The following is a 12,241-nucleotide window of genomic DNA, read 5'->3' as shown; positions in this document are numbered from 1 at the left end:
ACCTGTTGTGCACTTTCTACCATTAAAAAAATGCACTTTGTAGTTTTTTTTAGTTTGTTTGTTTTTACTTTTGACAACCATTTGAAAGGTAAAAAAGTATTTCTATCACCAGAAAAACTTTAGGTTAGAATTATGGCTAGAGACCGAAAAAAAAAAAATGCACCCATTTTCTGTTACATCTGTGGGTGTTTTAATACATCTAGATATAGATTTATACATAAAAAAAAAACTTCAGTTCTTTGACATTAAATGGAGTATTTGATCATATTTTTCTCCTTTTTTTTTTACATTCTGCAGAGGAGTAGAAAATTATGAAACCTTTTAAATTTGTATTATTTATTTAGGTAATCTTAGGCGGTTTTTAATTTCAATTTCAAGATGCAGGGCTGTCATGAATATCCGTGTTTCCATGTTATTTATAATCATGTCAGGAGCGTGTAAATTCATATGATTTGATCGATGCCTGCAGGGGCGGATCTACTGGTGTGGCATAGGCTGGCAGATGCCACCCTAAAAGAAAGCCTTGCCACCCCACTTGGCAGCAACAAATGAAAGGTTATGGCCAATTTGAAAATTTACGAGCGCGAATCTTTCGTGATTCGTGATCCCGCTCCGAACTCCCGAACTGATTCAAATGATTTGCGATCCCCAAACTGACTCAAATGATTCGCGAACCCGCTTTGAACTCCCGAACTGATTCAAATGATTTGCGATCCCCAAACTGACTCAAATGATTCGCGAACCCGCTTTGAACTCCCGAACTGATTCAAATGATTTGCGATCCCCAAACTGACTCAAATGATTCGCGAACCCGCTTTGAACTCTCGAATTAATTCAAATGATTCGCGATCCCGCTCCGAACTCCCAAACTGACTCAAATGATTCGCGATCCCGCTTCGAACTCCCAAACTGACTCAAATGATTCGCGATCCCCATAACTGACTCAAATGATTCGCGATCCCGCTTTGAACTCCCAAACTGACTCAAATGATTCGCGATCCCCATAACTGACTCAAATGATTCGCGAACCCGCTCCGAACTCCCGAACTGGTTTGCGATCCCCAAACTGACTCAAATGATTCGCGAACCCGCTTTGAACTCCCGAACTGACTCAAATGATTCGCGATCCCGCAACGAACTCCCGAACTGATTCAAATGATTCGTAAAACCCCAAGATGACTCAAATGATTTGCGATTCCGCTTTGAACTCCCGAACAGACTCAAATGATTCGCGAAACCGCTCCGAGCTCCCGAACTGATTCAAATGATTTGCGATCCCCAAACTCTAATAATTTACAAAGTATTAATATACTGTCATATTTTTGTTGTTGTTGTTGTTGTTGTTGCTATAAAAACAGACTTAAGCCATCAATAGCCTTTAAAATGGCTTAAAATACATTATACAAAAAAATAATGAGGCAATAATGATTGGTTAATAATAACACTGTTAAAATGCATAATGTAGGCAAATACAAAATAAACAATTTATGTACATGTTATTACAAATGCCATGTGATTGCTGCTGTTACACAGTCTTACAGGACGATCAAATCCTTGTTTAGGCTACTGACCAAAACATTTAATTCAAATATTCACTAAATCTTTCATTTTTGGCCACCTTTTTGCTATAGATGACACAGGCTTTATAATTTCTTCAACAAAAAACATGCATATCACCACCCTTACAAAAATAAACCATGGTTTTATCATAGTAAAACTGCTTGATTTCCTTTTGCATGATTTCCTTATGCTTGAGACTATAAAATACATAAGAGTCGTAATAAAGTTATAGCCACAGGTAAATGTCGAGAGCTACAATTGTGATTTGTAAATAATACAATTTATACATTTAGTTTTTTATTTGATTAAAGTTATTTTTTCACCCCCATAGTAGTTTTGGGGGGAGGGGTTGTCTGTGGTCCTGGGTGACGGGATGACTTCGTAGCCTATAATAAAAGATAATGAATTTCAAACCTTAAACACATTTTTATTCAAAGATCAACCGTCTGTCATTACTCTTTAGTCTGGAACAAGAAACAGCAACATTAAAATCATGAACTCAAATGTCATTGTAAAAAAACAACAACAAAAAAAACAAAACAAAACAATGACTGTTGTAACAGTGCGTAAATCAGACCTTTCTGTAACACTTAACGTTAATAAACTTAAACGAAAATAACGAAATAATTGTGTAGCTGGAGTATTTTTTGTACACAGTGCCGCGAACTGTCAATCACTCCTTTACGCGTGCATCACTGTCCTCCTCGCAGCTGCAGCAACTTGCGCTCTCTTCATCAAGCTTTAAAACAAAAAGGGGACAAAAATATCACATTGTCTTTGTGCATAGGCTATAGATTAATTAGATAAATGAATATCTAAATTTGTCCCTAGCCTAGTTTTTTAGAATTTAGAAAAAATGCTGCAGCCAATGAGCAGCCGGCGGGGGCTGGCTGCAGGACGACTCAAACTCCGCGGACAGTTTTTAATGTTAATCAGACAATAAATACTCAAGATTTTGCTTTAGTATAATTTTCGGGACAATTAGGGCCAGATTCGGGAGTCGGGACAACAGTTTAGATTTCGGGGCTGTCCCGAATTTTTCGGGACGTCTGGTCCCCCTACCTGAAAGAGCTGCATTACTTCATTAGCTTGAGTCTGACCTGCAATTACAGCATACAGACTTGGTGAGGCGTCAGGCGGCGAGTTTCACACTCTTTCTCCGGCCACGTTGAGTTGTCGACACTTCGCAGTGGGAAAAGAGACACATGCGCTATTCTCTTGTATAACTTGAGGGTGAATGGGTAAATGGGAAATGTACTTCCTGCTCTCGGTGGGAAGAATTAGGAAGCTTGCATTTCCTCATTAAATCCGCAGTGCAGGTAAAAGATTAAATCCTTTATTAAAACAGATGTCCAAATGAGCGTACCGGTACGCTAAAAGCACGTTCTGGGCGCACGGAGAGGTGGCGGTACGCTCAAGAGTTATATTTGGAAGTGGCGGTACTGGGTACTGGTGCGTACCAGCCCACTTAAAGCACTGTATACTACATTAGAGCTGTTGGGTTTAAGGGGCTCAGTCGAGGACTTGCATTCTGATGTCTGATGCATTTACACAAGGTATTGACCACTTCAAAATGTTTGAATGTCATTGCAATAATAGCAGAATAGGCCTATCAATCTAACCGGTATTTATTCCAAAGAAAGGGCATGAATGAACATGCTTTTGGCAGTTAATGTTAAGTTTGGATGCAGAATAAAACCTGACAGCAAAGACATTTAAAAGATCTCAAAACACTTTACAATAAGTTTAAGTTAATTAACATATTTTAGTTAACATGAACTAAGAATGAACAACACTTCTACAGCATCTATTAATCTTAGTTAATCAGCATATTAGAATGATTTCTGAAGGATCATGTGACACAGAAGACTAGCTTAATGATGCAGAAAATTCAGCTTTGCATCAGGAATAATGATATTTTAAAATATATGAAGATATAACACATCTATTTTCAATTGTATTACATTTTCATGTTTTTACTGTATTTTTGACCAAACAAAAGACTTGAGGATAAGAGACTTTTCGTACTGATCTCAAACTTTTGAACAGTATAATCAAAAAATCACCAAAACACCAATTGATTCAATTGTAATATTTTTTTTAATGAATAATAACATGCAGTAATTACAGAAAAACTTACAGAAGCGTTCTCCTCAAAGTACAGATGACTTTGTTCTCTGTTTTTCTATGTGTGTGTGTGTTTGGCTCATATGCCTGCACCTAGGCTCTTCCCTTCATTATGAATCAGACTTTAACATCTTTGATTATCACGTGAGGCTTCACACATGGCACTACACACTCATAAAGCTCTAGTGTACCGAATGATCACAAAATCCTCTTGATCCTCATCCATCATTCATAAGCAGGAAACTGCTAATGGAAAAGTAAATGCCAAAAAACAGTCATTAATGGAGTTAACATGAAATCAAAACTCACCCTATTAAGTTCTTTAATGCAAGTTTCTGGATTTATTCTGCGTGATTCCAAGTAAAACATATTCTTTTGTATTAACTCTCAAAATAGAATATCTTGCACAGACTCTTACATTTCCTTTTTAAATTAAGGTCACCAACATCTCCACATTTCATATAGAGACACTTTTCACCATTCAATCAGTCCTGATGGATAAAATTGACTCATAAAACATCACATTCAGGAAAAAAAATGGGTTGCGAATGCCATGTAACACTTGTGGGATTCTTTGAGTGCTCTGAGAAAAGCCCAACATGAAGGTTACAATCATCTGTTTCATTTCAGCAAATAGCAATGAATCATTTCCATGAATTACACATAATGAATCATTCAAGTTAGCATTTGCAGTCCCTCAATTACACAAGTGTTTCAATCAGTTCTCACTGTTTGCACCCAGATGTTTATTTTATGTACATTTCGTGGGCCATTTATAGATCTTAAATTGCACTTCATGTGTTTTCAGCCTTTCTGAAGCCAACAACTGCATCATAGCACGACGCTCGCCATGGCGCAGTGGTTGGCCGGTATACCGATGCGACGGTGGCAGGTGAACATCTTGCGCAGCTCTGCGCGGAAACGGTCGTGAAGCCACGCGTACAAGAACGGGTTGCAGCAGGACGAGCTCATGGCACACAGATGACACAGCAGCTGGATCAGCAGAAAATGACGCTTGTTGATGAGGCGGATGTCGATGTCGCGCAGGATGTTGAACACGTGGATGGGCAGCCAGCAGACTCCGAATGCCGCCACCACGAGAGACACCAGCCTGAAGATCTTTCGCTTGCGCGCCCGCTGGGCCTCGGCCTGGTCACGTGTTCGGTGTCCGGGGGCCACACAGTTGCGGAGTTTAACGGAGATGCAGAGGTAAGAGACGCAGACTGCTGATAAAGGCAGGATGTAGGTCAGTAGCAGCGTGCTGTAGGCGTACACCAGCCGCTGGGTCTCCTGGCCCAACCAGAACTCCTCGCAGATGGTCAGACCCTCGTCTCTGAACTCCACATGATACGTGTGGGCCACAGCGGGGGCGACCAGCACGCACGACAGCAGCCAGATCCCAGACAGCACGTAAGAGCAGGCCGCCATTGAGATTCGCTTCTTCAAAGGGTGCACTGTAGCATAGTACCTGTTACAACACACACAGATTTCAGCATGGTTATATATTATATTATCAAATGATTTTCCGTTGAAATATTAGCCCAAAATCAAGATATTTTACAACATTATATATTTTTTCATTCTCAAAAATTCTCATTATCACAATCATGTGTAATAAATAATTTCTCATTTATATATATTTTTTTAAATTCTCAACAGAATTAACAGTTATATTTTTACAGTAGTAAAAAATGCTGTAATATTTTTATTTTTCTGTCAAATATTATCCTCATATCAAAGCATATAATAATGAAAACACATATTTTCAAATTCTTATTACATTAATCTAGAGATTTTACTTTTTGAATGTCAGGGTTTAAAAAATCACATTCTCATTAATAGACTAATGCATAAATAATTCTCATAATTTACTTATTATTTGTTTTAAATTAAAATAATTTAAATAGAATTAATATAGCATTTTATACTATATTAAAAAGATTTAATTAATTATTTTTTGTTTTGCATACATTTTTTGTATTTACATTTTTATTTGTATATATATATATATATATTTATATATATATATATATATATATATATATATATATATATATATATATATATATATATATATTTAGCATTAAGTACTTTTACCTCATTTTATGTTTTAGTTTCAGTAATAGAATAATAAAATGCATAAATATTTGAAAAAAAAAATGTAATGAATTGTGGTAATAATGAAATTCATGTACAAATTGTCATGAAAAAAAAATCTAAATCACAACCCCCCCCCCCCAAAATAAGCTAAAATATGCTTCATTTTTCTACATTTAAATATAATTATTTCTTCCTATATGCGATTTATGGGGTGAAATATAACCCCATAAATATGGGGTGATTTTTTGAGTTAAGAAAGTAATTAAAAAGTATATTTTGTCAACATAAATTGTCAAAGCGATTGGAAATAGTGATAGTATAGTTTCAAATTGCAGTATTAACTTCCTAAGCCAAACATCTAATGATCTCCAAAGACCTTTAACATAAAAAAAGACCAAAACCTTTTCAAAATCATCATTCAGTGCACATCCTTGGACATCCTTTCATCTCAAGTGTTCTGACCCACTTCAAGCACACTTAGCTTTGATATCTGCGTCTCGTAACGGCGTGAGCCATTAGCGAGATCATTAGTGGGTCAGGTGCTTGCACTTGCCTGTCAACCGCAATAGCCGTGAGGGTGAAAACGGACACGTATACAGTGACGGGCTGGATCAGGAACACCAGGTAGCACATGAAGCGCCCAAACGTCCACCCGTGAGGGTTGAAGGCGTAGGCCAGCGTGAAGGGAACGCAGGTCACGCACATCAGCATGTCTGAGAAGGCCAGATTGCCGATGAAGAAGTTGGTGACGTTGTGCATCTTCCTCGAGCGGCAGATGACGTAGATCAGAAGGTAGTTGCCAAAGACACCCACCAGCAGCACGAGAACATAACAGGGGATGATAAGCGGCTTGAAGGTCTGCAGCAGGGCGACGTCTGCAAAGGGATAGTTGTGAGGGACCGTGGTGTTTTGGACCACCATCACCTCGTACACTTGGCTTCCAGGAGGATCTTCTCCACCTTGCAGGCCAGAACCCTCCATACTTTGATCAAAACTCTCCTGCCTCCCCCTGCTGGACGAAAACACAAAGGACATTGCTGTGTGATAGTCAGATTAACAGTTGATCAGAGTGGGCTTTTCAGTGGTGACTTCTTTAACTTTTACATTTTTTCTCGCTCAGTCTTTAATACTCTGTTACATAACCGTTCAGTTGTGAGTTGAAATGCTTTAATGTACCTGTCTGAAAGCGACTTCAGAAAACAAAGATCTTAAGATAGCTCTTTGTTGACTCTTTCCAGCATCCAGGGATTTTAAAACACAGAATTCTTTGCCTGCAGTGATGTATTTTTCCACAGAGCCAGTGTATCGTCACTGTCAAGAATTATGAATGTCAAACCTTAAACACTGATTAAACTCAAAACATTGTACTCATGTAATTTGTGAAAATACAAAAAGACTTTTTATTTACCTTAAATGCCACTCATTTCATAATTTGGCATTCTTTTCATGCGTTTTGCGGAGTTCAATTTTGAAAACATGAAACTTTGCAGTTTTATAAAATGCCCCCCTACTAAGCATTGTATGGTAAGAATTATGAATTGTGTCTATTGAAGTTGCACTATGAAATTTGGGATTCCTCAGTAGGAGCTACTTCTGTGTATTTTAGGGAGATTAAATATAAATGTTTAAGTTGATGTACTTTCACTGTCAGGCAAATAAGAAGGATAAATGTCAAACTTAGCAGGTAAGCACTCCCTAATTCAAATGTTGCAATCATGTCATTTGTGCAAATATATATATAAAAAAAAAAAATGCATGCAATTTAAATGCCAGTCATTCTGAGTTCAGTTTTGCAAAGGTGAAATTTTGCAGTTTCATAAAATGCCCTCCTTCAAACATTGTACGGAAAGAATTATGAAAAGTAGGCCATCTAAGTTACACTATGAAATGTGGAATTCCTCTATAGAAGCTACTGAATTTAATATTTATGGCTGCTGAAATGAATAAATAAAATGAGGAGTAGTTGACGGTGCAACATGCTAAACTGTTTCAAACTGCATTCTCTTATTAATATTCCTTTTCCAATCAGGTTTTAAGATCTTATAATGTATAAGATTCATACATTTCAAATTCATGCATTTCATACATCTGGAGTTCATTAACAATTCCTAAAGACTTCACACAAGTTTGTAATGTCATCATATTCATAAGGGCAGCATCTCATCGCATATATTCTGCTAATGGGGACAGTGGATAAAAAGCCACTTGACAAAATACATCAGAATAAAGGTCATGCCTTATCTATCTGAAAAGGTCCAGACAGGATAATTATGTTCTTTGTGGAAGTAAGTATGCAGTACCATAAATAAACCCATTTATTCTCTAAACCATAAGTGTTAATTAACTCTGGAAGAGCAGAATATTATACTGATAATAGAAAATTATTCTCTATTCAGAAATAAGACTTCCTGTCTTCAGTTACATCCTTAAAGCTTCCCAAATGACCTCTCAACACAGGGAAAAAAAGGTAAGCTGGGACTGAGGCGTTACCCTAAGGTACAAAACCTTATTTATCTCCAAATTATATATTAGTACCTCGAATACCCATGCGTGAACTTTAAAAGAACATAATAATAGCTTGCGTGTATATATTTAAAGAGTACCACTCAAGTGTCAGTTTTGTTCTGTTTTTTTTTTCTTTCTTTTTTTTCTGAGCATTAAGTAACTTCTGCGTAAGGTATTACTCGTTATAAATCTCATTAATAGCACAATCAAGCTGCAAAAATTGAACAGGTGCTTAGCTTTTGACACCCTGGATAGCATGTTGCCTACATGCAGAACTCATAATAAATGCATACTGTTATAGGCTATATCCTTTGACTAAATTGTAGAAATACAAAAACCCGGTGTATAGTAAAAATGATCAGTACCAGGATATTTAACTTGGAATATAAAATTATTACATTACCTAAGATAAAGCGATACTCCTGCCTCTGAGAATTGTGTGAATGCACCTTTTTCTCCGGTGCGGTGCGCCGAGTGTTTCCAAACGGCGCGCCGGCGCGCATCTGACGCGCGCAGCGCTCCGTCTCCGGCAAGCGAACCACACGCATCAGCGGGAGACGAACGTGCTGCAGTAACAACAAGTGTTTCACAACTGTCCCCCGCTTTACTCATGCAAACTGAAGCTCAATTCTGTCACTCCGAGTCAGTGAAAACCGTTCGAATAGGAGAGTTGGGTGGGGTTTAAGACTCTAATCCCCTTAACTGAGGTAAAATAAAATATCTATCTATCTATCTATGTATGCTACTCATTAATTAGTCAGAGAAAGTTACGCTCGTGAGGAAGTAATGTACCGTGGACAGTGCCTTTGCGGGGCCATTTGCTAAAGCAATATAAAGATGGGCACGATATAGGCTACTCGTGAAATAAAAACAAACTCAATGCACAAGTCAAAATTTCATAAAATTATGTACATAAATTAAACCGTATTATCGAGTAATAATCTTATAAATCGGCAACAGCCCAGCAATAAAATTAACTATCACTCACCAAAAAAGAAAAAAAAAGAAAGTCTGATTGATAGTTTAAGTAGTTTAGATAGTTTAACCTAACTCTGTAATGTAAAGTGGCGCCAAAACGGTTGCGCGAGACGAACCTCGACCACCCTAAACTGACGTCGACCGAAATTGAAGTCAAAATTCTTACATGATTCTCCAACTATGTTACTTTTTCTGTCATTGACAGATATATATATAAAAAAAAAACATTTCCACTTTTTTTTTCACATTTACTACATAAGGGAACATATATATATATATATATATATATATATATATATATATATATATATATATATATATATATATATATATATATATATATATATATTTCTTTTCAATTTGACATATTTTAAACATGTTGAACACTTTCTTGGGTTCACTGTCATTTCCACACCTCTGCATTAAATGCAATCCCAGGCTCAGTACTCTAGATGTGTATACTGAGTAACCATAGGAACTGACACTCCAGAGGAAACCTCTGAGAAATACTGCGAGTTTATCGTATGTTATTTCTGAAACACTCATAATTCATTCCGATTGAAAAATTTCTGCATTTTTACAATTTCATCAGGTGATATTTTAGATTATTTAATGGTAATTCTAAAACTAACACTAACAGGCTAGTCAAACATGAGATATTAGAGGGAAAGGGGGAAAATGTCATTTCCACATCTCCTCCATGGAAGTGATAAAGACAGGTTGGCTTGGCAAGGAAATTGTCTGTGCTTAGTGCCTATAGTACTAAAAGTAGTGTAAACATAAACTTTACATATAATGTCATAGAGAATGTTTTAAATTGAAATATTTTATTGTTTACAACAAAACCTGACAGTTTCTCTGTTGTTCTTTAAGATGGCACCCAAAACATCAGCAGAGAAGTCCAGACTATTCAGGGAAAGGCTAAAATCTGATTCAATTAAATATGCTGAGTTCCTAAAAACACACGTTTTTGTTCGGTTGTGGAAATGACAATTTATTTTGGGATGTCTGAAAAAAATGTAAAAAAACAAACAAACAAAAAAAACATTATTTATTAAAAATCAGCACTGCCAACTTCAGGACAAGTATCTAGGCATGCTGGGGAAACAAATTATAGCAGTTATATTTTAATAATAAAAAAAAAAAAAATTCTGAAAATGTCCAGGTCATAGTTGTAAAATCACCCATATATGTCTGTTGTACATATGAGGAAATTGCTTTTATCACAAAATGTTCAGGGCTAGTTCATCTCTTATTACGAATGTTACTTTCCAGCAGAGTCGCTAAAAAAAAATGTTGATTAGCTTTCAATGATTAGCCTACGTCATGGAGCTGCTGTCGATTACCTTTCTCATGAAGCTGTCTTAACACTGATTGATAGTGATCAATATGGACAGAGGCTAACCTCTTCATCTACTTTTAGTCTATGTGAAGAAAGAAAACATCAACGTTTGGAACAACGTTAGGGTGAGGAAATAAATGAGCAAATGTTAACTCTGGGGTAAAGTTGAACTAGTCCTTTGGGACAAAGAAGCGTTAAATAGTAAGCAGTGACTCAAAACACCATCCATATAAGTAAAATTGGAAAAATGCTAATTTGATACAAGCCCAGAGGTCAACATAATAAGGCAAACGAATGAGCTTGCATTAATTTTCTGTACTTTTGTGGTTAGTTTTAAATGATGAGCATTCATGGCCCGAGGATCACAAATCAGCTCTTTTGTGCTGCCAATAACAAGCACCTGTCAGGCAAACACCTGCTCTGATGAATAGTAATGACCTATAAAAACACTGACTCTAATTTACACCACCATTTAGTGGCGTACTATTATCATTTGCTTGGCTTTTGAGACTTGATTTGTCGCAAGTGCTTTTATTACATTTTATTCTTTGCTCTGATTGTTTTTTGGTCCGCTATGTTTTAATGAGTTACCTTAATGATCTACACCGAGCATCTTCACTGATCTGATGTTTCTGGCTCCTACTTTTTAACAGTAATTTTCCCACTGCTGCAGTGCATGCTGGTAATGAAGAGATAAACAAAACAATTGAAGCGAGCTGCACAGCTCTGACATTCAGAGAAATGCTCTTTGTGCATCTCTGTCTGTGGACATTTCATATATCAGAACTGGAAGGGCTTTAGGGGAAAACATAATGTGGCACCTGACGTCATCAGCGAGTGGCGTTACTGCAAGCTGAATTAATATCATATTGGTCTGCATATTATTATAATAAACAAGGGACACGCTTCTACTCATGCAAGTGAATTTTAAATTAGCACACTATTTACAGCCTCCATCCCATTCAGAACAGATACACATTCTCTAATTTATATTAGGCTACATTATTTGAGAGTCGTGTATATGACACTTTTGGGTGCAAAGTTGACTACTGAAGGACTCTTTCGGCACATATTATTTTTATGACTTAAATAGTTTTTTGCAATATGCTTTAGTCAATTTTTTTTAAAGCTGTTAGTGTTTTAATTTTCATAAGTTTACACAAAATATTCTCCACACGGATGTGATTTGCATGTATTTAAAAGGCAATACATGAACAGCTTCCAAACATGTTCCCAAAAGAGGACAAGCAGATATGTTTTTCTGTGTTTCGTGGAATATGATTCATAGACTGCTATGTACTGTAGAATGCATTAGTATATTTATTTCCATAATACTGCAGTGCTACATATGCAGACCTTGGACTGAAAAAGGGCCCTGTATTTGCATTAGCAGTTTCTGCTTGTACTTCTTTGTACAGCCTTTTTAAAATGCATATAGAATTGTTTTTTTTTGGATGGATGGATTGACAGTTGGATGGATAAATACTGTAGATGGATAGACAAAAGGCTGATTACAGAGTCTGAGGGGACTCATGATTATTTCTGCAATTTAAATTAAATATGTGCAGTAAAAATCTATTGACATTTATCATTGTTACTGAATCAATGTGACTTTTCATTTAGATTTAT

At 36.5% G+C, this 12,241-nt stretch overlaps 1 protein-coding gene across 1 annotated transcript; it reads right to left on the bottom strand.

The window, feature by feature from the left end:
• Positions 1 to 3,642: 3,642 nt before the first annotated feature.
• Positions 3,643 to 7,459, bottom strand: LOC113054547 (prolactin-releasing peptide receptor-like). Its single transcript, XM_026220165.1, has 2 exons — positions 6,341 to 7,459; positions 3,643 to 5,155 (listed from the first exon to the last, which is right to left on the bottom strand). Exons 1-2 carry the CDS (start codon positions 6,820 to 6,822, stop codon positions 4,519 to 4,521), a joined length of 1,119 nt encoding a protein of 372 aa, XP_026075950.1. The 5' UTR covers positions 6,823 to 7,459; the 3' UTR covers positions 3,643 to 4,518.
• Positions 7,460 to 12,241: the final 4,782 nt, after the last annotated feature.

Source organism: Carassius auratus, chromosome 35, assembly GCF_003368295.1.
Source record: "Carassius auratus strain Wakin chromosome 35, ASM336829v1, whole genome shotgun sequence".
NCBI lineage: Eukaryota > Metazoa > Chordata > Actinopteri > Cypriniformes > Cyprinidae > Carassius > Carassius auratus.
This window is presented reverse-complemented; position numbering and strand designations above follow the sequence as displayed.